Below are 27,057 nucleotides of genomic sequence, written 5' to 3' on the forward strand. Positions count from 1 at the left end.
AAAATTTATCCTAGTTTTAGCATGCAGAAGCTTTCTAAACACCCCCCCCCCCCCCCCCCCAAAAAAAAAAAAAAAAGAAAGCTGAAAATATGGTATTATTAGGGATCTTATTGCTTGATACCCGAAATGGGCCTTGAGATTGGCCCTGCCCAGTAATGTGATATTGTTTTTATCTTCAGCAGCACCCTTTTGACAGTACCTTCCACTCCAGATCATATTGCTGATTTGCTGCTCTTCTTTAGTATCATTTGCCTCTTAGTTCTGGGCAGTTTCCCTCCTGTTGAGGAATGCCTGCTACCAAAGTTAGCTCGCCCACAGAAGATGTAAACTGGCAGCCGTTGCCAGTGGAACCACAAAGTCTCAAAGAGCAGGATGTTACCTATGCTCCAGATTTCGTGTGCCTGGGGCTTGTAAAAAAGGAAGAAATGTAAAGCTGAAAGTTCAGGTACATTTTTCTCAGTTTCACTATTAGGCAGGGTATGTTGGACGACGAAATTAACCATTCCACGTTCTGAAACCGTAAGGACTTCCATTCCGGAGTGTACTGGATGGAAATCTTCTGAGTAACAAGTTAAGCCACTCATATTCTAGAAAAGCTCACTCCTTTATGATGAAAACAAAATATTATAAAGCACAAAATTTGTGAAGACTTTTTGTTCTGTTTGGGTGTATTGTTTTTCCCAAGAATTGCGTTAGCTACAAATAATTTTTGCCTTAAGGGGGGACATGGGCCTAAATTTTAAATTTTTTTGAAAAAATTCATTTTTTAATTTTGAGGTTTTCAGTTTTAAAAACTAATTATACACCCTTACACCAAATTTGATGACCATACGCCAAATAGTTGCGTTGATATATAATATTTTCAACACATTGTGAGGCAGTAACAAAGTAAAGGAGTTCAATGTTTGAATGCATTTTTCTCAGTTCCCCTTTTTGCTGCAAATTTCATACGAAGGAATCTTTTGTTCGAAGGTGAAAGTATTCTGTTACCCCAATCAAGATGTTTCTGAACTGAAATTTACTCAGGAATCGGGCTATCTACTTTATTTTGTTTTAAGTTGAAGTTCTTAGTGAGAAAAAACTAAGTTTTCAAAAATTGACAGATGACAGATATGCATCTCATAGTTTGAGGTAATAACTCTTCCTGAAATATTTACATTTAAGTTATTAAATCTAGATAGCCCGAGGTCCCATATCCCCCACTTTATATTCAAGCAGTTAAAATTATGCTTAATAGCTTAATTTGCATATCATAGATTTCTTAATGAAAAGTGACACATCATCTTCTGCAGGTATGTAAATTTGCCCTAGAGAGCTGAAAGTTTGCACAGTACACCTACATCTGAAGCTAAATCTCCCCTGCAAATTTCATTCCGATCACTTGAGTAGTTCAAAAGTTTGACCTCTAGCCAGTGTCCCCCCTTAACTTGCACTATGGGCATTCTACTTCACATTAAAACCAAAACATTGTGGGAGGCAATTATTTCTTTTGATACACTTCCTTATAAGTCATTTTTTGTTTTAGGCTGATAAGCGTAGGATGTTGTAGAATAAGCCCACAATACTAAAACTTTGAATTTAATAATTCCTAATATAATTCAATATGCCCTGAGAATTTGAATCGATTTAAGTGAAGGGTTAGAAAGTTGACCCTCTTAGGCCATATTCTCCCTGCAAAACTCTTTACCGTCGAGAAAGAAATTCTCATGGTTCAGAGAGACGACTTCTGACCTATCCTCATCCATCAGCGATCAGCACATATTTTGTGCTGTTTGCTGATGGATGAAAGAAGGTCAGAAGTCATCTCCCCAAACCATGAAAATTTCTTTCTTGACTAGTAAGGAGACTTCAGGGGGAATATGGCCTGAGATGGTAAACTTTTGCATGCTACTTGCTAAACGCAAATGAACTCAAGGCTTGGTTGAGCCATCTTATCAAATACATCACCTAGTAGAATTCTATACCACGGTGGTTCAGAATACTTGATGGATCGAGCGACTGGCACAGAATGCATAGTGTGCTTGTGTCTAATCTCCTAAAAGATTACCTCAAAAACCTAACGGGCAAAACAAACAGAAACGATTCAAACAGGTCGACAGAAACACACGACGCATTCTAGATCGGTCGGCTTCATGCAAAGTATAAAGGCATCAAGGCGAGTTATAATTTTCGTTACAACATTAGGTGACACTCTAGACTTGGAACCCAGCCCTAAAATGCATCCTGCATTAAAGGGGCACTGACACCCCAAAGGTCGTATTCTTTTTTATTGTCTAAAACGATGCAAGTTGTAGTCATAGACACGCAAAAAAAAAACGCATTGCGAAAAAAAATTTCACTGCGCGCGCGCGCGCCTTTTTATTTTTGGCGTTTATATTTCCCGCGCTCACCTCCTTGCTTCTTTTGATCGGTGACGTCAAAAATCAGGACATTTAGAAGCTTTGTAGGCGACATTTTTATAACATTTAATAACGGCAATTGTAAAACATCTTTTTTAACGCAATGACGAACGCACTACGGCCTTTCTTTTTGAAATACCAAAAATCAGATTTCGGTGTGATGTCGCTTCCTGGACTTGTGTTCTCCCTCGGAAAACTTGGTGGCGCTCGAGCAGAGGCTTATCGCCGAGTCGGGGAAGAAACCGGTTTTTCCCCGCGCCGACTCCCTTCTATCCCGCCTGCTCACCTCCTCCTCTCTTCGGGTCGCGGTAGCAACGGCGCTTTGCTTCACAGCGTGGTGCGGAAGTCCGAAAGAAAATCGAGTCGCAGGAGACCGCAAAATTTGACTCACTGCACTGGCGCGGATCGCGCGGGAACTTCAAATTCGGCATTTGGAAATTGTTTTTTTAATTCACAAATACTGAATTCCCAAGTTTCGAATTTTGAGGGTAATGTCCCGGCATCATTTTCAATCGTTTCAGATAATAAAATAAATTACGATTTTGATGTGTCAGTGCCCCTTTAAAAATGCACCCCGCCACCATATGTTGGTGCTTGCAGGTGTTTCCTAGCTAGCTTCCACAGCCAGTGCAGCTGTGGTGCCATCCCGTGGCGACGTTGCAAACTTTATGTGTGTGCTCCAAACCAGTCCAAGGTCAGCACATGTACCAGGGCATTAACGCTGACACATTTAAAGAGAACTGTGAGCCCGCAGGAGCGTCACCTGTGCAGCACATTGCAGAGCTCCACGGAGAGCTGGAGGTCTCCGCCGAGGATCTCCCTGGGCAAGGGATGACTGAGCAGCTGGTGCAGGGCTTGCAGGCACACCAGCACGCACTCGGGAGGTTCCGACACTCGAGGACCACACAGCGCCTCCATGCACACCCCTGGGAGAACGCAAGTGCACGTCAAACATTGGGCTTCGCAGCCAACTATACTGTCCTTCTCACCTCGCTTCTCGGATCTACCTCTCTGGTGTTGCAGACGAGGCCATGCTCAGTGTCAACTACGTATTTTTCTCCACGTTGCCAAAACTATGCTAGCCTCGACGACGCAGAACAAAATAGTCGACACCGAGTACGGCCTCGTCTGCAACACCGGAAAGGTAGATCTAAACGGGAGAACTTCTTCCTGCCATTCCACAGTGCTCCAGCTCTGCGAAAGCTAGCTTCGCGAGCCTGTGCAAACGAGACGCGAGATGAAGCTACAAGCCCTCGCAGCAGTGCGGGGCTGCGGCGCCGTGAAAGCCACCGCGGAAGCCACGCTAGCCTCGACAACGTAGCGCAAAATAGTCGACGCCGAGAGTGGTTCGGTCACCTGCTCGAATACTGTAGGTGCTTTCGGGCTACGACGAGGGTGGGAATCACTTTAGTCGCATGCATTAGGTACTACAATTCACGATTTGTCCACAGACACGTGCCATCTTCGTGCACTCCTATGACCACCGAAAAAATGAGAATGTTGGGGCATGCCTTTTAAACACTTGGCCTCCTACGTGTACTCGGGGTGCATGAGACGCTGGAGCATTGCCGAAGGCCGGAGTGCACGCCGAAGGCAGAAAAACTTCTCCCCGCCATTCTCACCTTATCAGTGACTACAGTCGGACGCCTTTGTAGCAGATGCCTCTACTATGAAAACGCCCTTTTTATTGAAGTAAAGTGAAAGTCCCGGCCAATCTCCTATGCCTTCAATGCATTTCTCTGACCACTACAACAAATTCCTGATGAACAAATATTTCTGTTTAATTGAAACCATTTTGCGGACCCACGAAGCAAAAATTACAGGCATTACGAACGTTCGAGGAGAAAAGTTGTCGATTTCACGTAAATTGTCGCTCAAGTTATGCGCATAAAGAAAAGAAATACTGCCGCAGAGGCGATGGTTGACACCGCCACTGCGCCGCATGTTCTCGGGTCAAAATAATTCGGTAGTGTGCAATCTTGCATTCAATGCTGCTATGCGACTGTTGCTGCGTAGAACGCTTGCAGCAACATAGTCACATAGAGCCATCTTGACAGACGGCTGCACGCTAACAAATTATTTAGACCCAAAACTGAGAATGCGTGTACGCACTGCAACGGAGGCAGCGTTACGCCTCCGTCGCACTTTCGTCGCATGCATACTTTTGTTGCTTTCGTTTCGCTCACGCCGTTGAGTATGCGCCACTCCGCTCCAAGATGAGATTTTTTTCTCAACGTGTGAACGAGAGTATATATATAAGTATATTGTCATCGTCAGTCGCAACTTTCTTTACAGTGTCTTGGCATTTGTTTGACTGACGCACCGATCTTCATGAAGATCCAAGATCCTCGACCTTGCCCGACCGGAGTCCCAACTTGTTCCACCTTGGAGCGATAATATGTGGTCTAGCAAACAATCTGTGACTCTACCCGTGATGCCAAAGTTCAAGCGAAATCAGCGGAGCTGCACAGAGAGAAATGTGCCCCCTTTTTGTCCGGACAGATGCGAAAAAGAGCTCAGTTGCCTCGGCTGTCCACCGCTGCACGTGCGACAGCGCTTGGTGCTCGAGAACCTCCTCCGAATGACCACAAGTCGTCGCCCGATTCCCGATTTAAGAAAGGGTAAACTAACACGGTCGGCGAACGCCTTCGCTGCGTGGTCGGGGGTCGATGTCGGTGGTTTAGTGATTTCTGCGATTCATATTTTGGTAAGTCAGTTAAGTTTGTTGCGTAGAACTTGGAAGTGCTTGGCGTCTCGGCTGTAGATGACAAAACTTTGCCAGTGGCAGTACTAGTGGTACGACTGCTAGCCTGATTGCGTCATGCAGGGGTTAGTACATGAACGCGTGCCGGTACTATTTTCATTTAGAAAAAATAATGAAGTGGTAATCGAGCCCAAAATGACTGGATTCTGCAGTGCGAGCTTTTGCCCCATGTGCTCCGAGCTGCGATGCGCTATCAGACTTGTCCACCGTTCTCCCTTTTTGGCAAGTCGATTGTCAACGTATGAATCCTTGTTTCTGATGTCGCTCACACTATATTTGGCGCTATACCGTTTCCTAAACTACCTCGAATGTCCCGCAGACACGCCAATATGCGATAGCACAAATTCGGTTTCGTGTGATTGACTTTTGACGCTACACTACAATTACAACAAAGTTACCTGTACTACGAAAAATATTGCCGGTCCCGCCGACTTTCTTATAAAAGCTTTGAATGCATAACCGTAACAGGCATGGGCTTGTTTGCAGTCAGGTACGAAGAGACAAAGCTTGCACTGCTGCGATCAACACTTCCAGTATCAACCAGAGCCGGAAAAGGCTCCCTTTCCCAAAGAATCTGGCCGACGTACCGAAGAGGAGGTAGAACCAGTCCTTGTTGATCTGCTCGGGGCTCCTGCTGTGGGCGCCCCTGGACAGCTGCAGGAAGGCGGGTCCCCCCCGGAGGCCCCCCGGCCCCAGCGCCCCCTGGGGGGCCTCCTGGTGCAGGGCCCCCTCGAAGCCTCCCCCCTCGCAGAGCCACAGGGAGGCCGCATGCAGGATCGGCGGCCACGCCTCCCGGTAGTGGGGTCTCGCGGACTCTACCGTGTCCGACGTGTAGAAGGCTCCGCCGTCGTGCGGCAGCTGGCTCGAGAACTCTGCATGGTGGACACGCCCAGGCGGAAGAGGTGTTTTAAGGTTCTCTTTATGTGTGCCTTGGGACAAAAATAGGTGCAGGCCACAATGCTCTGTCAAACTGCCCAAGAACGCCTTTTCCCGTGAAACATGCTTTGTCTGGAAAAGGGGGGGGTCTAGAAATTTGTGAGCCTGAAAAGTGAAGCCACCGGTTAACTCAATGCTGATTGGCTGAGCTAGCTGATGAGATCACACCCCCTAGCTCGACGGTGACTGGCTGGTTCACGTTCTCGAAGAATGCCAGGGGTTCGAAACCCGGGTTAGTGCCGGTATCTCCATTCCGGAATTGCTATTGAGTGTACATGCCACGCATTAAGCCACTTGCTAAACTTGCAGATGAAGAGCGCCGAGAGTGCAGATGTCAATCCCAGAGGAATCAGACTGAAACCACACGTTTCACATGCAATACAATTGCCCAGCAATTTGCTATGCATTTTTATTGTTTTTTCTTTAACAATAAAAGTAAAAAAAAAGCACACACACAAAAAAAGCCTACAGGCAGACAGCTGCCCAGTCAGGTCAAAGTATATTCTCAGCTCTGACAATTCACAAAAACACTCAACAGGTCACTTCATAAGCATGGTTACATGCAGTAAATAAAAATTCAACTACAGGGTAGTCCCCAAAACTAATTTACGGTTGTTTCTTCACCGCAAAAATAAACTATACATCGCCGAATGCTCGGTCTGTGCCAAAATGTAGCCCTACTGGTCCAGTCCAGAATCCAGAATTTGAGAGCTTGCCGTTATCTGGTTCAGAAGATATATTGTAAAGTTCCGAAAGAACGTCCACCCAAAATGAAGAGATAAATGGTGAAAAACATGGGGTGGTTTATCTTTGGAGATGCCATAGCAAAACTTTATGAAAAAGTAATGATAAACATCCTGGCGCCGGCAACGAACCATGTGACATGGGGAGTGATACTGCAGATTGCAGACACCGCAAATTCATGTTTCTCGATGCGATAAACACGCAAAATACGCTACGATTTCCTGTGTGACGGGAAAAGATGCCGCAGGTTGCGGACACAGCAGATTTGTGTTTCACAGTGCGAAGGACTTGCAGAAACATGGCCGAGAACTCGCATCTCACAGGAACGACTACTGCAAATCGCAAATGCAGCAGATCCAAGTTTTATGGTTTTATGGCCACGACAAACCAAACAGAAAAAAGACAAACGCGCATCGCCCGCCCCTCGCCGCCGCCACTGCCCTCCCGCCCCAGTAATGTCCACCCCTCAGAAATTCCTGGGGAGAACCCTGATTCACGCCATATTTCGTAAACATGTCAACTGTTTGGAGAAGTTAGAGGGCGCGCAGGCAACAGTGACACAAAGTCGTTTCACCTTAGCAATAACAATCCAATCCAATTCAAATTTTTGTGAACACATCTGTGTCTCCTTTTTGCATCTGGTCCGTATATATGCCCTTGCGTCGAACATTCAATCCGACTCATCTTCATTTCTTAATGGCCACTGGTTCTGATCCTGGATTCTCTTTGACACATGACTTCCAAACGGTACTTAATCCCTTCAGTAGTCTTCAGCGGTAGCAAGCACACAAAGCAACCGCAAGGGCTCGATGAGCAGATGAAAAACTCTCCTCTGCATGATGCGTCTTGGCGCACTGATACATACGACGGAGCAAATATATCATGCGGTTTCTAATAGGCTCGTGATTGGACTCGGCGGCCTGGAGCATTGAGCTTCAGTCCACCGTAGGATAAGATGGAGTATAGCGGCTGCGCTATCAACCGGGACGGGTGCTTCTTTCTGAGGCGAATGCAAGCCTTTCCGAGAACATGACTCAGGTGGCAGTCATAAACAAAAAGCTGCAAAACGGACGGGCCTTTGATAGGTTCTGTGTGTTCAAAATAAACAATGCACAGTAAATTGCATCGACAGTTGTGGCAACTTTTGTATACAAGAAAAATCTGTTTAGTAATTCCTCACATTGGACTTTTTGCCTGTGGAGACCAACATTAGAAAGCAAATTAGCTTGTACTGTCTACAAGACGAAAAGAAAAAGAAAATCGGTAGTTTTGCAAAGTAAAATTTTTTAAGTAAATTTAGGTGATCATGAGATTTCATAACTGGAAGCTCAAAAGTACTTCGAGAAGTTATATTTACGCTAAAAGGGCTCCAAATTTCATGTTTATGTGCTCCAAAGTGTCCTAAAAGCAGTTTTTAGGTGCTCCAAAATTCTTTTTCAGGTTCTCCAAAAATTGCTCCAAATCACAATTTTGCAGTAGCATCCCTGAATGACTCATTTTCTAGATTCGCCTTATGAAATCTGCCCCCTAACGTGACCCACGCCAAACATGCACTGCACGCAGTACCCAGTTTCTCTCGTCAACACCACTTTTAAGAGTAACCCAGAACAATGATTCTCAAGTAGAATGATTGACAAACTCGTTTATGATATGCACTTGAACACGCCGCAGGCACAAGGCACTATTAGCCATGTAGCAGATAATAAAACATTTTCGACGATACCAAAGCAAGGCTGCCGGAATGTCCTCTCCGATGTGCTCGCGACTAAACCCGAACTACCTCTGACGGGTCATGGTCCACGCACGTGGGACTACAATCTCCGACAGGACGAGAAGGGCAGGGTGCCCTTTCGAATGCCCGGCTTCCAGCACGCACTTGCCACCTTTGGCTGTGCTTCGGACAGTGCGTGCACGCCCGAGGCTCGTGAGACGCTAAAGCGTTATCAAAGCTAGAGAGCTTGGACTAGAGGCCGGACAACTCGAAGCCCTTCCAGCAGTTCTCATCCCGTCGGTGAGTACGGTGACTAGTGCGAGGCGCCTCACCTCCGGGCAAGGAGAGGAGTGCGTGGTCCTTGAGAGCGGCCAACCAGTAGCGGCTGAGGCACACCAGCTCGGGAGAAACGAGCTTGAGGAGGGATTCTCTGCCCAGCGCTTCTTCTGTCGGCACCGGGTCGCCCGTTTCACCGGCGGCGTCTCCGCTGCCCCGCTTTGGCACGTTCTCCTGCTCCTTCTCCATCGCCACAATGTACACCTGCAAACGCACAAAGAAAAACTTTGCTGGACGAAGACCGTGCAAGTGGAACAGGAGTGTTGGCTCCACTAACTTTGCAAATCGTGAGAAAGGCCAAGGTATGCCTTGTGCCTCCCCCTTGTTTGCAGCTTCCTCCTCTCCCACCTTTACCCCGCTCCACCCAAAAGTGTGGTCCTCTGCCTCGCAGAAAATCGGGGTTGTATGTCGGCCTTTAAGTATGGAAAGAGATCACCAGAAAATTCCGAGCGAGTGCCCAGCCCCCCAGGGATCGCCCACCTTGTATTTTTCCCTTTTATCTCCTGATAGTGGGTGCGGAAGGTAAGTTAGACGCCGTTAAACGTCAGGTTCCGGTAAAGACACCATGATGCAAAGAGTGCCACATGCTTTTTGGTGGTAGAAGTAGAAATGGGACATGGCGATGCAAGAGTGAACTTCTAGAGCATACCACCATATCACAAATGGATATCAAGAGAGTGGGAGCCACTGGCTCCCACACTCTTGATAACCATTTGTTCCCTCCCTCGAGAAGGCATAAGCCGTGGACATGCCATTTGAAGCCGTCTGGCTTTGAGCCTGCTCGTACCATATCGTGATGGGGAAAGTATGCCACCATGCCGGCCTATCCTCTCGCACCCCTCTGCGCGTCTCTCATTTTTAGGGGACCCGCGAGATCACGCGATACGGTCGAGCGTTCCCTCTTTTGAGTGGACGGCCATCTGGTCGAGGAGTCCTGGATCGGACTCCGGGCAACGGGGCGAGTTGCATCGTACGAGCTAGTCCGACCGGCAATGACTTAATGCTAGCCTTTCCCCTGGCTCTAACAGTCAGCGTCCCCTCCTCTGAGTCGACGTCCGTCTGCTGAGAGTTCTGGCCCAAACTCCCGCGATGATGGGTAGCGGTGTAAGCTCAGCCCATTGGCGATGACTCCGCTCGTGATTCGCCTTTGGCTCTCAGGTTGGCGGGCGCAGCAGGCACTCTGTGTCCACGGCTCGCTTGACCCCAGTGTCTTGTTGGGGACCCAGTGATGTGATTGGCCTAAGCCGTTTTGGAGCACCTTTTGGAGCAGCCAAAACAGTGTTTTGGAGCAGCAAAAGTGGCCTTTGGAGCAGCCAAAACAGTGTTTTGGAGCAGCCAAAACAGTGTTTCGGAGCAGCAAAAGTGGCCTTCGGAGCAGCCAAAACAGTGTTTTGGAGCAGCCAAAACAGTGTTTTGGAGCAGCAAAAGTGGCCTTTGGAGCAGCCAAAACAGTGTTTTGGAGCAACCAAAACGGTGTTTCGGAGCAGCAAAAAGTGGCTTTTGGAGCAGATTTTTTTATAAAAATAAAAAATGTGTTTTAAGTGCTGGAAAAAGGAAGGGCAATTTGCTCGCAACAATAAACAAACTATGGTCAAGTTAGACGACCTGGGAGTCTTTCAAGTTGTTAACTGAAATGCCAATGACACAACATATTTTGCAATGCTTCAGTTAAATGACATATATGTACCCGCTATAGATAAATAAGAACCAAATTGCACATATTAAATTTATTTGAAAATGACCAGCTTAGCAGTAAATACGAAAGCATAAACTTCACTAGTTATATAATATAATAAATTGAAGCAGTATCCAACTGATGAAAGACGTAACTACTGCAATGCAATACGAAACTGTACATATAAAAAGGGTGCAGTACGACTGGTGGGTGCTTTTCCTTTTGCTTGTTGAAACTTTCTACAAGGCTGCTGCCAGCCTTGCTTAGCTTTCGGCAAGTAATGAATGTCCACTTTCAATGTCTCCAAAGAGACGTTGAGACATCCCACAAGTGTACAGTGCTGTAGGCGTTGCCGAGCAATTCCAAAACGTCTCCCACCGTTTTACTGGTTCCCGACATGCCAGATTTTCTTCAGAAGCAAGCAAATGTAAAGCAATGGATTGCAAGCGTCCCGGCTGGTACCTCTGTCGTGCAATCATGTTCGCACGCATGTGAGGGCAACTTCGGCAGCTTGCAGTTGCACGCGCTTCGTTATGCGAGCGGAGACGGCTGTTCGATCGAAACCAAAACTCTGCCACTCCGCTCCGACACCATCTGGTCCCCAAAATTGTATGCAAAATGTAACAATCCAGAATAAAAAAAAAAAGAAGAACAGTCCAGCGGCGCGTGCTTGCCAGGCCAGTATGCGAGGCACAAGCTAAGTTAAAAGGTTAAAAAGCGCAAACAAAACAAGGACAATAAAGCTAATAAAAAAATTAAAAAAAACCTGAGTGCATCAATGCAAGACATTGCGAGTCAGGGTCAAAAAGTTCTTGGAGCGCTTTGTGCAACAACTGAACTCAAGATAAACAAGCGCGCTGTGCGGGTTCAGCGTGCAGGCATTGCCTTTTGTTGCTTTAGCTAACTTGTCTTAAACTTTCTTTTGCGACAGACTTTTCATGTACCGGGGTCCCTCTCAAAAGAAATCCTACCCAGAAAACCTAGGTAAACAGTACTTCGACACAACAGTCTTTGAGCTAGAGGGATTTTTGTAGTAGCGTTTTATTGTAAACAAGGACAGGATTGCTGGTTACCCCGCAGCGGTCCTTACGTTTCATTTTAGAAAGCGCCATATCTGCAGCAATGTGTGGACGGGAACACCCGACGTCATAACCACGGTGACTGGTATAGGCAGGGACCAAAAAGAGTTTTGCCACGGCCGTTTCTTTCAGAAGCGAGTGCTTCAGATCACAAGCAACTCCCAATGCGCAAAAACGTGGTTTCGTTTTACAACATGACGGCATGGCTGGTATCCGGCAATCTAGCGTCGGGGCGTCCATATACGCATGCATCTATAGTTAAAACATTTTCAAGAGGATGCGAGACGAGACCCACGAGAGCGCGAAATGAGGAACGGCGGGAAAAACCATGCCAGACCGGATGGACGATTGATGCAGCATACTTTCTGTCGGGCGGTCGCTTGCGCCACATAACCCACGCATGCTCAATTACGGTACTCAGTTTAGTTTCGGTTTTGAAAGGCGACTGAAATTAGTCCTTTGGCGCAGGCTTGGCGCAGTTTACCCATATTTCGGCGAAATGTAGCAGGATGTAGCAGGGTTAGCCCCTTGGCGCAGTTTGGCGCAATTGGCGCAGCAATCACATCACTGGGGACCCCTGTTCGCCAAAAAACGTTGTTGAATATAGGCGTCATCGGTGTTGGCATGGCATTGGTGAACCCGGCGCGGCGACTGCCCTCGCTGGTTTCTGTCGGCCGCAAGGTGGGACGGGCATCAGGTTTTCCTTCCAGCACCGGTCCCCGGACATAAAGGTACATAATCCTCCCCACAAGACTTATCTTGTGGACAAGCGAAAAATAGTCGTTTTTGAATCAAATCAAACTGAGTGCGAGAGATACGACAGTTTTAATTAGGCTCGGAGGTAAGCTGGCTCACCTCAGCCCAGGCCTTGAGTATGGCCAGCTTCTCAAGAGTGGATGCACTCTCATTGTAGAGCAGGGAGTTGGCACCCTTTTGCAGCTTTGTCAGGGAGGACACGAGAAGCTGGTGAACGCGGCGCAGGTCATTGAGGTCCCGCGCCACTCCGCTGCCGATCCAAGCGCTGCACACCTGGGGAGAATCGCATTGCAATTGACGGCGTCGAGTTTGATATGAAGCTACACAAGGTATCATTGTTAAGACGGAAGCTTGCGCGAGTTGGTCACAAGAGCTAATGTTAGCGGCTACAGAGCGTTACGAACAAGGGCAAAAGGAAAAAAAAACACAAAAGAACAAACAGTGCCGCGTTTTTGTTTAATGTATTCTCTCCTGGGCATATTCTCACAAAGGTACGCATATTCTCACAAAGAAACTGAGCTTAGGAGTTTGTTATGCGAGTAAGTTTGTACTAAAGGTTGGTTCACACATCCGCATTTGAGTGCGACCGAGAGTGTCGCGCCCGCTTGTGACTGCACACGATAGAAAACACTGGCACGCTGGCACCACCTATCGGGAAGCTTTGGAACACTTCTCGTCTGCGTACAACTAGACTAAAGGTTTTGTAGTATTCGCGATATCAAATCTATGCACCATCTATGAGGAATGGTTGCTTATAACTTTGTTAGAATTACCTCAAGACGACGGAGAAAGAATGATGCGCAAAATTTAGGAAATATATATGCCGGTCGGAAGTCGTCCAGGGCTACCCCTTAGATGGTGCTAGTATGTTTTCTCGTCGTGGTCGTCGAAAGTGGGCACAATGCACCTGGCCACAATGAAAGGCAAATGTACGAACCAGCCTTGAGCATGCATGACGTTATGCATAGTATAAATACTGTGCTAGAACGTACCTGGCAGGCCATTGCAGTTACGTGGGAGGGCGTCTCTGGAGAGAATGCAGGCCGCAGTGCTGCTCCAACCTATTTTTTAGAAGGGGGGAAAAAAACAACTAAATGCGCATCGCAGAATTTTAGGTGATATTCTACAATTAGTATCAAGCTAAAAACTCTTGGCATGTAGCAATTTAGGAAATCAGGTAGGTAAAAAAAATAAAAATGGAATAGTGTTTGGAACTAGGTTGAATTCACAGTGCACTATTATTGTTCGAAATGTTCACAAAGAGACTCTACAAAGCTTTGAGGAAAGTATAAAATAGGAAGTTATTTTGTGTGCTTATAGTTGTTTCACAATTACGGGCACTTATAATTTTATTGAAAAGTCAACAGCTCATTCATTTTTACAGTGTACAACTGTGATGCTATAACAAACTGGTTATATTTTATACCTTTTTACAATGTCTACTATAAATAAACAGACAGTTATAAAACTTTCCTGTACAGCTGGCTGTGACATTCGCATTCAATCCCATCCAAACAAATTCTCACCTGTGCTTGGTATTGCTCGAGGATGACATGCCCCGGGAACTCTGGCTCTGGCACTTGTGAAAATTTGTCAATGATGAGCTGTGGAAATATACAATGTACGAATGTAAGAGCATTTTAACTAGGATTCCGTGCTTTTGATAAATGTACCAATAAACCCCGAGATATAACCCCCAAACAGGTTTTATGTGTAAAAAAAAGAAACGAAAAACCTCAAACTGCAATTTAAATAAGAAAAACCTAAGCTTCACAGGAAAAAAAACCTTTGTCTACAGCTTTATTCTGTGATGACCCAGCGTACAGCCCGAACTGAACAATCCGCAAGGTTGTTTCTTTCACCCTTTACCTCATCTTCTTTTGTGCCTTACCTGCAGTGTCTTCAGCCCCTCAAGACGCAAGGCATCGCTGTCGGAGGTGGCGGCCATGAATGCCATCCGGACCAGGTCGGAGAGGTGGAGCACCAAAAAGTCCTCTGATAATGGAAAAGTGAACCCATGATGAGTTGTCAACTTGGTCAAACAGTCCTCAGTGCCACAGGTTTCAAAACTACCACAACCAGGCTTCTCTAAATTCAAATGCCGGTCGCTCTAACTGGCATATTCAGATTGGAACGAGCGAGAAAGGCTACACGACTTCTCATGGGAGATGCATTCAGCTCACCCGATCGGTTATATGCAGCGCCTGCAAGCATAACCTGAAAATTCTTAAAGGAGGGAGTGTTGTGTGTGCTTGTACAGTGGGGGCCGATAACAAGGAAATTGCTGAAAGCGTGCCCTTGTCCCCTGTGAACAAGTGTGAATGCAGCATTTATCCACGGATAAATGTAACTTTGTTTGTAGCATCGCGCAAGTTAAAGGAAAAGTCACCTTCCCAAAATGAATACCTTTTTGTCAAACAAAAACAGAACCATATCCAAGTCTCACTTCAAATTACAGACTTCTCTCAAGATTGGAAGCCTCCTCAGGTGACTGGGAGGCACACACAAACTAATACAAAATAAAAGCTGGAGGTACACCAAAGCACTTCTTATGAGTTGTGAATGCGAAAGCGTGCAAGCCGCTCCCCACTCCCTTTTTCGTCTGCTGCATACTTCGCGTTGCCGGTCAGCGCGCGTGCTCCCCTGGGCACGCTGACCTTGGACGCTCCGTGTTAACGGCGCGCTGATGGACACGCAGCACTATGGGGTGAGCGGTCGTGGAAACTGATGAGTGCAGCGACCAATGAGAGCCTTGTCGAAGCGCGCCAGCCAATGGGACCGAAGGCGAAATCCATCAGCTTTACTTCGCTCCTTTGGGATCGGGGAAACTAGGTGCCGTTTTCGCGCTTCAAACTGATGATGTCAGCTCGCTCCATGGGACCCCCAGTTAATGCTTTCACATTAATAAGTGGAACAAGTGACTCAATCCTGTGGGATCTATATATTGTCACAGTCCCGAAGCAGCCCGTTACTGCTAGTTTTATACGTGCGATCAGTTCAGGAATGTTCCGAACCAAAACGCACAATAAAAGCGAAGAAAGAGCTTGAACTTTCAGAAGAGTACAGAGTTATAGAAGAAAAAAGTGGTTTGAGCGGGGTTCAAACCCCATACTTCCACACAGCAGCCAAGTGTGCTGACAACTCCACCATGCACACAGCAATATTCTTGTTAAACTCGCAAATGCTGTGGTGATAATGGGCTCATTCGATTTGTTGGCACCAGCCTACACAGGTGCAGAAAAGTGCAAGGCAAAGTACTTCGACTATGCGTTTTAAGACTCCTATAGTCTGCTGCAACTCAAGAAGGTGGGGCGAGGGAAAGCAAGGCCGGAAAGGTGCAAGCAAACGGAATGCAGGAGAGGAGAGGGCGAAACCTTCTTCTTTCTCCAGCATTCCTCCTCCCCAGCCTTCTTTTTTCTCGCCCTACCTTCTTGAGTTGCAAGAGACTCTAGATCAAATATGGTGGAGCGCATAAAGTGTAGCTGGTGCAGGAGGTGTAGGTATATCAGACGAGCCTAAGATGTATTGGCCATAGCATAGTCGGTCTAGGTTTTACATTTCCCTTCTCTATGTAGTTTAAAGATAACATCTCTCCTTCCCTTTCCTCACAATCCTTCTTCCTTAGGTTACATCGTCAATAAATCGGTTCTTATCCCATCTCCAACCCTCACGGCTTTATCGGCCCGCCCGTTTGCCGGCCGACGCAATGCCGGCCAAAGTGAGCTCACCCTTGGGATTCATGGACTTCTCTTCCCTGGCCAGGGTGAGGTCAAAGTGGGCTTTATTGCCTTCGCAGAGCGCCACAATCCGGTGCAGGGATTCCGCGGCAAACACCTTGGTCGGCCAGCGCGGGCCCACAGCCGGGTGGGACGCCGGCTCCTCTCCGGCCTTGATGGCTTCCTCGTCGTCCACATCTTCGTCTTCGTCTCCGGCTTCCAAGTCCGTCTCCCTTTCCACGACCGTGGCTGTGGTCGCTGTGGCAGAGGCTGTTATGTCTGCGACGGAAACCCCACCCGTTCCCTATTTTTGGTACATGCCGGACACTGCTGTCGCTCTAATTTAAGCTTAACAAGCTTGTCAGTTTTGTATAATGCCCTCGTCCGGTAGTTCTCAAATGTCGGCCCATGAACTCTTTGGAGTCCCCAAAAGAATTCATGAGATTCCAAAAGCTCTCACCTCTCAATCAACCCAAATAACTTTTTTTTTTATTGATGCTGGCTGTCCCACAGAGCTAAATAGTAGACCAAACCGCGTGCGCTGAGAGAGTAGGGTTGATTATTCACCGTTCCACAGCCTCAAGGTTGGTTTGCACGCATTTACCGTATTCTCCGGACTATCGCCCGTGAACTATACATGTTTAAAAGTTGAAATTTTAGGCTGTGCAGACTATCTATGCGTGGGGACTATACAGGAATTTTTTCTTTCAAGATCGTTCATTATGACGAGATGCGACAGATTTTCTGAATGAAAGAGTACGACAATGATGATTTACGTATAATACAAGCATCTCTGTGAGTTAACAAAGCAGACATTCGTCAAGGTGTGCCGTGCGTGAGAAAATTTTCGCGCCGACTAAGCACCAGGTGTGGACTATGTACGGTGTATGGACTACAGTCGACTCTCATTAATTCAAACTCTCTTAATTCAAACTTGCGGATAATTCAAACTAACATGCAGGTCCCATCCTATGCCTCTCTATGGGAGGGAACTCCTGGTAATTCAAACTTTCCTTTATTCAAACAAATTTTCGGTCCCCCTCGAGTTTGAATTAACGAGATTCGACTGTATGCACCGGGTGCAGACTATAGCGGTCCTACTAGAGCAGCGGTCTCCAAACTTTTTGGCTAAGGGGCGGGATCAGGGTTATGTCACAACCTCGAGAGCCGGGAAAAATAAAAGAGTATTTATAAAGAAGGAAGAACTAAATAAATAAACCTAGGTGAACATTCAAACACAGAAAATAATATTTGAGCAAGTACTAAAAACCCCAAGGTCGATGAATACACATACTTCAAAGCTAATTATGACACTACACAACAACTGTGACCAAGAAAACTTACCAGGCAGAAATCAAAGCGCTTGGGAACTTCCGACATATTCGCGCAGTGCAAAAGAGTAATGAGAATGATAAAACTAATGTTGACAATATGTAACAGTCGTGACAGAGGACATTAAGCACAGTGCACGTGAGGTCGCAAAAGAATTTTAACATGGTTACAAAGACATGATGCAGGGGGCTAACAATGTTGACGCTGGTGATGGCAGAGTTAAATGAGTAGTATGGCGAGAGCACCCGCATTACGACGCTGTTTCTCTCGTCCTTTCTGGTATCTTCATTTGCACAATCAAAGCGCGTCGCGGCGCCATTTCTTTACGCGCACTTCTTTTCGCGCCGCTAGCTGCGAGTCTGCTGGAAGCGGGCCGCGAACCGACCTTTATTGGAAGGACGGCGGCAAGCCGCAAACCGGTCGGAAGACTAGCTTGCGGCTTGCTTCCAGTTTGTTGCTCTAGTACAGGGGTTTTAAAGATCCCCGTACTAGAGGAACAAATAGAGGCAGCTGATGCCAACTAACCTCAAGCATGTGTAGTATACATGCAAAGGAATCTCTGGCAGGCTTACTATCTCTCGGTGCTTGCGAAGTAAGCGCGAGAGATCCGTGGTGCGCCTCAAACATAGGCCGAAGCATTGCCGGAACTTGCAACAGCGAGAGCCGAAAGGAGGCCGGACCAGAGGGAGAGCGGGGCAGAGTGCTCACCGGCCGCGGTGAGCACGTCCTTGCAGAGTCCCAGCCAGTGGCCGAGGCTGTCGTCCAGCATGGCCTGCAGCATGCTGGTCAGCGAGTCGTGGACGTGCGACACCAGCCGGGGGTCGGTCTCTCGGTCCAGCAGGGCAAACAGCACGCCGGGCAGTTCCGCCTCCCAGGGCAGCGGGGCGCCCTCGCATGCCCAGCGCTGCTGCTGGGACTGGCTCTTGTGGTGCGACGAACCCCCCTTGCCTGCGAGCAAGCGACTTCGTTTCAATTCGGTTTCCATTTGTCATTGCTCGTCGAGAGATACGGTCTACGGTTGCCGACAGAATGAGGATGACAAAACACGTCTTCCGAACGCCCGGCCTTTGACCCGCGCTCGCTGCCTTCCTTGGTGCTTTGGCTGCACGTGTGCACTCGAGATGCACGAGACATCAAAGCATAGTGGAATGTACAAGGCTCGCACCTCCAGTGCAAGCTTCCTACGCCAAGTTTGGGGGTTTCACGTGCCAAGCCAATGGAGGGCGTCTAGCGTGCCTTAACGAAAGACAACCAGTGTAAGAAAGACGGGCAGCCACTCACCGTTGGAGGCGCCCACTCTGGCGTTCTCCTTGGCCCAAGAGCCGGCGTGCTCGCAGACCTCTCGGGCCTCTCGCTGTGACAGCTGCCTGAGGCAGGCCACGGCCGCGCGCCGCAGGAGCAGGTGCGGGCAGTTCAGGGCACTCTGTGAGAACCGTCGTCCTTCTTGGAAAGTTCTGTCTTCTACATTTGTCTCCATTCTTTAGCACGACAGGTTCTCGAACTAAGTCTCCAAAGCACTCTCTAGCAGCGATGCGATTGGTTCGAGTCATTTGGGAGCACCCTTTGGAACTGCCAAAAGTTCATTTTGGAGCAGCAATAAAAAAAAGAAACCCTTGGAACACCAAAAATATTTTTTATTTTTATTCATTCTTCTGCAAAAACCATGTTTAGATTCATGTGCTGGTATGTCAAAAAAAAAATATGGCGTGTCTTTGCCTTCACGTTTCCACGTAAACACCTCTGACATCACTTTTTCATTGCTGCCAGTGGAGACTTTCACTTTAAAAAACCAACTTTGTATTTTTAATAACTTTGCAAAAAAAATACCTTGGCCCATTATTTGGATCACTATTTCAGCGATGTTTGTTGGTGTGTTTAGCAAATTTTCAGGCAAATCGGGAACTATAAGAAAACCGCCGGAGTGCCCCTTTAAAACTAGGCACGAGCGTTAGGCATGAGCAGAAAGAATTGCACAGGACTCACGCAGAGCACGGGGACGAGGGAGGACAGGTTGACGTGGCGAGGTGCAAACATGTGCAGCTGCTGGAGGCAGGAGATGGCCTCCGTCTGCACCAGGGCATCCCCGTGATCCTGCATGATGCTGCAGGCCACCAGCAGAGAGGACCGTGCAGTGCTGATGGAGCTGGTGTTGCCTGCGTCGGTTGCGTCATAGGGGACTGAGTCATGCTCAATAATAGAAAGTACATATTTAGGAAAAGAATGTAAACATATGGACAGGCATGATTGTTGCCAGTTGGGAGCCATGTCTGTCCATCCGTTTATGTTTCCTCCTTACACCCGAGTGTCGTATGGACGTTTGCAAGCAGCCGTCGACTACTAGTCTGGCCACCGAGGATGGAAAACGCTTTGTTTGGGCGCCAGTCTGAAAACCGTGGGTATGCCTCAGCAACGCTTGACTATCGGACTATCTACCCACGCCAACATCAAGATGGCAGCGCTCAGGAGACGTACTTGCAAACGAACATAACCATCCCGCTCATCCCGAATTTGACTTGGAACTTTCTCGGCACAGAGACGCAGCACACGTAAACCGGCCTTCACTGTCTTCGATGGCACCCGCGTCCTGGCCTTCCCGAGCACGGGCGAGTCCCTCACCTTGGAGTTCGGGCCCCACGGTGGTGATGACGGCCGAGAGGCACTTGCCGATGCACTGGTGCACGTCCACGTGTGTCGGGGGCATGCTGAGTAACAGCTTCAGGGCCAGGGACAGGGTGGGCTCCACGTAGCCCCGGAACATGGGCCCTCCCGAGTCGGCAATCAGGCCTAGGGCGTGCAGGGCCCACACCTGCGGGCAACGGGGCGGGGTCGTGGCGCTCGGCACCCAAACCAGCGACCGAAGAAGGCCTCGGGGTCGGAAGCACTAGTGTGGAGCTGGGATTGCGTCTCCGACTACGGTCGCCGACGGCCTCAACTTTTCGCATAACAATTCGTCGTTCGGCGTCCTTGCCGGGGAGTACCGCAGTCTCATTGGCCGCGGAGCAATAATGAGATGCTCGACTTGCCTCGCCTCGCGTTTCTCGAGCTGTCTGAGAGCGCTAGTATGGTACTTGTGACGCATTTCCAGCTGCTGTGCTATGTCCCAGTTGGTGGCCCCTCGATTTTGGCCTAATGACGACGTAAGGCTGCCTGCCGTGATCCTGGCGGTGGCAGGGCGACAGAGGTGGATACGGCAAATGCCTGTTCTGCTGTGGGTGAATCTCCTGCTTGACAGTCAACGATACCGTCGGAAGCCGGGAGTAGGGATGCTGTAACGACGGCGACGTCGCGTGCGTCTGTCTTCTTTGACGGACCTCCTATGACCGACCGTTGGGTTCGCGACGTCCGACGGCGTGGCGAGCCTACTTCTGCGACAACATTTTTTGCCTTTTCGGGGTCACCTTCGAAGCGTGGGCGGAATAAGACGCCGAACAAACCGGTCGAAGGTGCGTTCCCGACACCCTAACTCTGCTGTCCCATTTTCCTCCATGTGCAGGTTACTCGTTTTATCTAGGCCGTCTGGTCATGTACCATTACATTCGGAGAGAATGCCCGCCCCCCGAGAGATCGCCCATCCCGTTTCTTGGGCTGAATGTCAGTAACGTAAAAATTCCGAAACGACGCCCACTCACCAATTTTTGCCTGATATCAATTTCACGATGTCTCACGGGAATTGCGTTGGTATCGGCACATGCGACACGCGTGTTCGCCACGGGTTCCCTTGCGTTTACTGTGCCGCGACGCGTGAATCTGCTGCATCCACAATCTGTAGCATCTGTTCCTGTGGCGAGGAAGTTCGTAGCTCATTCCTGCATTTGCACGCGACGCTGGTTCCCATGAAACGCGAGTTAGTAGCGGTTTCCTGCGTTTGTTGCACCGCGAAACGCGCATCTGGTGCGTTTGCAATCTGCGGCATCTCTTCCCGTCACACGCGAGTTCATGGCGGGCTCCTGCAATTTTAATTTTTTTCGCAATCCGCATGCGCAAGGACATTGGTTCCCATGACGCTAGAGTCTGTAGCGGGTTTTTGCGCAACTATTGCATCGTGAAGCGTGGATGCGCTGCAACAGGGGAGTTCATAAAGAATTCCTGCATACTCGACACACCCTGAAACACAAGGTTGCTGTGTCCACGATCTCTGGCATCAGTTTCCGCTTCCTGTAATTTGTAGTGGCAGCCCGGTCCCCCCACTCCTCGCGCTTATCACCATTTTTTTTATAGAAAAGAACTGAGCTGTTGCACTTCCAAACAATGCACACCCCATATTTTTCCCCATTAACCCGTATCTGTTTATTTTAGATGGGCATACTTTCAGAACTTTACGGTAATGCCTGAAGTACACAAGGAGCGACATTTGCAGCTGTATTTCAATCCGGGCATCATACTGCTAGGGACGCGGCACCGGACGCTGTCGGCACGATCGAGGGGTGTCGTGCGGTCCCACCTGCACCACGGGGGCGTTCATGTCCTGAGCCAGGGCGAGCAGGATGCTGACGCTAGTGTTGAGGTGCTGACCCGAGCCCATGCCCCCGACGTAGCGGTGCAAGCAGCCCAGGGCCAGCGAGTGGCCCGTGCGGGACACCGCGTCACGCGCCGTCTTCAGCCTGCAACGCAATTTAGAGACGCGCCCGGCATGGGGCTTGCCACAACTGATGTGTTGGGACTATCTCATAATTTGCGTTTCCAGCGGTCCGACTGAACTACGATCTCGCAGTCAGGCACGTAGCCAGGGGGAGGCCCATGGGGCCCGGCCCCCCCCCCAAAATCTTTTATTTTGCTGGGACCCTCCTTTCCCCCTTCCCCTCATACAGCATTTTGTCATGGGCAAGCCCCCCCCCCCCCCCCCCCCCCCCCGAACCAAGATCCTGGCTACGTGCCTGCTCGCAGTAAAGATGGATTTCTTGGGGACCCTGACTCAAATGATGCTCTGTTTGGCCATTGTCGGCGACAGGTTAAGAATTCGGAAGGAGCTTTGCCTTCAGCCCATGCTCACTGCCTTCTGCCGGGCTTTGGTAGAATGTGCGCTGAAGTGTTCTCAAAGGGAGAAACCTTGCGCCGGAGGCGATGCTTCTACAGGCTTTTTGACCTGTCGCCGACTATGGGCGCAACCACGACGACCGGTTTGCAATCTTACGGTTGAATATCCTCACTAGATTTAGACGACCGGTTTGCAATCAAAGTTATCGGTGGGCATTGCAAAACTAATCGCGATAACTGCTAGCATTTTTCTATTCCACGAGACAAAGGCACAGATTCTCCACGGTTGCGGTTAGGTATTGTGGCAATTGTTTAAAAATTTTCCTCTTGCCACGAACAGGCCTCCTTGAGAAACAGTTCAGCTGGAGTTGTTGAATACGTTGGCTCTGCATCTTCCTTAAACTGTTTAGGTGGTATTTATCCTTTGCAACTGTTCAAATTATGTTTCTGCCTCTGTCGTCATTCTTTGCAGATTTGTGTTATTGTGTACCCCCTGTTGGGGTCTACTCATAAAATGAGCAATATTGCTATATAAATAAAAAAATGAACAAACAAATAAAACGCAGAGGTATCCAAAGTCCCAACCTGTCGAAGCTGTCTTGGGCCATTTCGGCAACAAAGCGGCCGTCGCCCACCACCTGTGCCATGCGCCCCAATGCCTCTCCTGCGGCGCAGCGCAGGATTGGATTCGGATGACTCAGGGCTCCCTGAAAAAGGAAACAGACAAGCTTATGTGGCCTCTTTGTATAAACTATATTTTGAGGAAGAAATGGACATAATTTGCATCAAACTGTTTGCCGAAAAGCCCACTCACGTGAATGAGACCGACAGCTGCCTTGCGGACGTCTTCGCCTCCCAACGAATTCTTTGTCTCGGCCAAGGCCTGGGCAGAGTTGAGGGATGAAACCACCATGTTACAAGAGGGCAATGTAGAAGCAAAGTAAATATTGCAGCGCCTTACATAAAATCTGATCCCGGGCAACATCTATAACAGTGGTACAATCTGGTAGAAATAATAATTAAAAGTATAAAGCATGAAACCGGTGATTTAAAAAAAAAGTATGAAGTGATTTGTACTCTAGGCAATGTATAAAAAAGTTTATTGAGTGAAGAGTACTTTAAGAATCTTAAAAATATGATGTAAATTCCTCCAAAACAAACTACGGCACTTGTTTGACAGAGTCCTTTCCAGGACGCCGGTTTTACTAAAGCTCGTCTGGCAGCTACCAGAAATGTAATGCGATAGCATTTGGGATTCTTTGCACCTCTTCAAACGCCAATCCAGACTGTCCAGCTCGGACTGCCTCAGTGCAGTGTTGTGTTCGCGACAATTCTTCCTAACTTGCATTGGTGTATGTTTATACACCGATTCAAGTTTTCCAGATAAATTTAGCGAGGAAATTGAACCGGTGTGGCAACTATACAAAAATCGAGGTTTTCCCGCCATATTTAATGAGGAAACGCTTTCTTACTAAGTGTAGCAGGGAAACTGAATTGGCATTTACACAAGGTTTTCCTGCTAAATTTGGCAGAAAAATTGAATTGGTGAACACTGGTGATGAGCTAAACTTTTACCGAATCGAAAATTCGGCGCCGAATCTTGCGATCCGACAAAGCCGAAGTTTTGCTGAACTTTTTTAAAGATTCGGCAAATATACATTGCTGCCAGACTTATAAGTTGATATTTCGTTTTCATGGCCGAAAAAAAAAAAGAAGTTCTTTAGGATTTCTTTTTAATGCATGATATTGACACCAATAAGGTGGTATTCTACAAGGCATTTGTATTGGTGTCATTCTTGTGTATTTACTGGCAATTTTATAGTGACATTTTGCAGAAATGTTCTGACAACAAGGTTGGGTAGTAGCGAGCGCAGCCATGATACGCAAGTTTCGGTTTTGAGGCCTCATCATGCACAAGCCTGCAAGTGTGTGTACATTGTTAGAATAAAGGCAGACCACTGTGCTATTTTTACTTTCTCTGCAAGTCACCGTTTCGTGTGCGAAAATAAATGCAACGGCTGCTGAACCTTCATTAGAAGAGATAACAATATTATTGTAAATATAAATGTTTTAATGCAAAAGCATTAACTGTTTCATGGAGCGAACCGACGTCATCAGCTTTGAAGCTGCGCAAAACGGCCCCTTCCCCTGTCCCAATGTCGTCTGTAGCAGAAATCTGATGGATAGGCTTCCATTGGCTAGCAAGCGTCATCAAGGAACAAGAAGTACTTGGGCGTACTCGGACTTTCTTTCGATTTGAGTCACTTGACGCCAGCTTTGCATGAAAGTGTGCGTCCCATATTTGCAACATCTCGTTTTTAACTTTTAAAATGATGGTTTCTGATGTTAGGACACACGTGGACGTTTAGGAAGATGAGAAGAGTTAGGAACGCCGGATGTGCAACATCGAGCATGATAGTAGTTCTGTGTTTTGTTTTATGCGGATAGATGAAAACCGCAAAATAACACGAAGTAAAGAGCAATATTATTTTGTTTGGCACAAACTATACTTGTGGGTCGAAAACAGGATTGCTATAACTGCAAAAAGTGCTTTAAAGTACTTGTCACTCAATGTTGCAACTACCTCGTTGCATCACTCGAAAGGTCAAATGAGAGAGAGAGAAGGGTTTGTTGAGGAAGGACAGAGAGGTTAACCTGAACGTAGGTTCTGGTTGGCTACTCTGTACTGGGGAGAAGGGCGAGGGGGAAGAAAAGATATGACGATGAGGAAGAAAGATAAGGTGAAGTTGTCAATGAGGGCGAGCAATGGTACAAATATTCAAAATCTCACAGGCATTTTTAAGCACCCTACGAAGTGTCTGATAATTCCGTGTTTGTGAGGAACATTACCAAGGCCTTTGTGGCCTTCATGAAGGCCAAATGAAGATTGCATCATCTAAAATGTACCGCATCATTTGTCACTTGCGGAGTGGACTGCGTCAATTCCTGATCGATCTTCTGTTCTTGATGCAGAAAATATTGAAGAGAAGCACACTCACAAAGGTTGACAAACCCAAAGTTACCATATCGCCTACTCTGCAACTCGCCGAAACCACTGGCAGTACTGCACCGTACGATGGTAACTACATAACCGCATAGCGTCCATTTGCAGTGCATTGCCCCGTCGCATTCTCGAGCGTGCGCAGACGTTTGCCGAATTTTCGTCAAACCTTTGCCTAATGTTCCTTCAAAAGTTGGGCATGCGCCGAATGTTCCTTCAAAAGTTCAGCAGATTCGGTTCATCACCAGTGAATACATGAGGTTTTACTGTTATGTTTAGGAGGGAAATTTAATTGGTGTTTACACGAGGTTTCTCCGATAAATTCAGCAGGCAAATTGAGGTGGGGTTTACATGAGGTTTCCTCGCTAAATTTGGAAGGGAAATTGAATTGAAGTATGCATCAGGTTTCCCTGCTAAATTTAGCGGGAAGACTAAATTGTCGTTTACAAAAAGGTTTCCCCCTTAAATTTAGCAGGGAAATTGATTTGGTGTGTACGTACACACGGTTTTCTCACTAAATTTGGCAGTAAAATCGAATTGGTGTATATACGAGGTTTCCCCACTAAATTTAGCAGGGAAAATGATCATGTGGTGTATACATGAAGTTTTCCTGCTAAATTCAGCTATTGAGTCGCAACGAAAAAACATTTTCAATCTCGCGGTCTGGTGGCCCTAGAGATGCAATCATATTTAAAACTGCAACAGGAGATGACTACAACTTCAGAACGTAAAGCTGAAGCAACCAAAATTAAAATGAAAGCATGTGAAGCCCAAAATATTGGAAATATTGGAAATAATCCCAATATTGCTTTACACAAACTTTTTAATGTGAAACATTCTTTGTCTAAGTATTTGGTGTCTCGTGAAGCCTAAAAGTGAAGCCTGGATAAAAGCGTGGCTTTCCGAGGGGAGGCTATCGTAGTAAAAGCGCCAGGCAGGAATCGAATCCAGACCACTTAGCTTATAAGGCGAGTGACTTTCCAGCATGTCACTACATGTCGCCATAAGTTGAGGCGCATTTGACAAGAAAGCCCCGAGGGGCATCCATTCTGCGTCCGGCAGACGGCAACTTGAAACCCTGTCACACGTTTTAATGTGAAACGTTCTTTGGCTAGGTGCTCAACATTTTATGAAGCCCAGATAAAAGTGAATGCTGGATAAAAGCGCGGCCGCAAGTTTCGACACCGATTATTATCGTTATCGGGTGGGAGAGGTGGAGTGAGGTGCTCGGCACTGATTGTTTAACGGGGATGTCATGTAACTCGGAGGGGCAGGCTAGGGGGAGCTCGACCACCCGTGTGCACGGAGGGAGAGGAGGTCAAGAGTGTGGAAGGCTCTGGAAGATCGCCAGGTTTATCGGCCTGATTAGCGGTGGTATCGCTTCATTCTAGAAACAGCTATTGAGTGTAGACACATCACGCGTTAAATTATCCGATGAAAAGTGTCGTGAATGTAGGCGTCTGGCAACTCAGAGTATCGCTAAATGTTTGTGGTGCAAGAACGTTTCACATATCCAACGCAATTGCCTAGCAATTTTCCATAAAATTTTTTATTCACAGAAAGTCGGGGCACAGACGAGCTGGTGATGGGTGCACATGACAGACGAAAACCCCTCAGCTAGGGAGAATGAGAGA

The 27,057-nt window shown here is 47.6% G+C and overlaps 1 protein-coding gene across 3 annotated transcripts in view; it reads right to left on the reverse strand.

The window, feature by feature from the left end:
• LOC8033295 (HEAT repeat-containing protein 5B) overlaps positions 1-27,057 on the reverse strand; it is an 85,861-nt gene that overhangs the window by 21,850 nt on the left and 36,954 nt on the right. For all 3 annotated transcript variants that reach the window (XM_029988717.3, XM_029988706.3, XM_029988713.4), the window contains 15 exons: positions 23,237-23,305; positions 23,008-23,129; positions 21,890-22,049; positions 20,065-20,254; positions 19,432-19,601; positions 18,730-18,871; positions 18,157-18,396; positions 16,129-16,395; positions 14,292-14,395; positions 13,927-14,004; positions 13,393-13,461; positions 12,500-12,673; positions 8,887-9,094; positions 5,751-6,035; positions 3,163-3,325 (listed from right to left, as the gene is read on the reverse strand). In XM_029988717.3, coding sequence (XP_029844577.2) covers positions 3,163-3,325; positions 5,751-6,035; positions 8,887-9,094; positions 12,500-12,673; positions 13,393-13,461; positions 13,927-14,004; positions 14,292-14,395; positions 16,129-16,395; positions 18,157-18,396; positions 18,730-18,871; positions 19,432-19,601; positions 20,065-20,254; positions 21,890-22,049; positions 23,008-23,129; positions 23,237-23,305 — 2,441 coding nt within the window. The remainder of the gene's footprint in view (positions 1-3,162; positions 3,326-5,750; positions 6,036-8,886; positions 9,095-12,499; positions 12,674-13,392; positions 13,462-13,926; positions 14,005-14,291; positions 14,396-16,128; positions 16,396-18,156; positions 18,397-18,729; positions 18,872-19,431; positions 19,602-20,064; positions 20,255-21,889; positions 22,050-23,007; positions 23,130-23,236; positions 23,306-27,057) is intronic.

This window comes from Ixodes scapularis, unplaced genomic scaffold, assembly GCF_016920785.2.
Source record: "Ixodes scapularis isolate PalLabHiFi unplaced genomic scaffold, ASM1692078v2 PGA_scaffold10__122_contigs__length_95168666, whole genome shotgun sequence".
NCBI lineage: Eukaryota > Metazoa > Arthropoda > Arachnida > Ixodida > Ixodidae > Ixodes > Ixodes scapularis.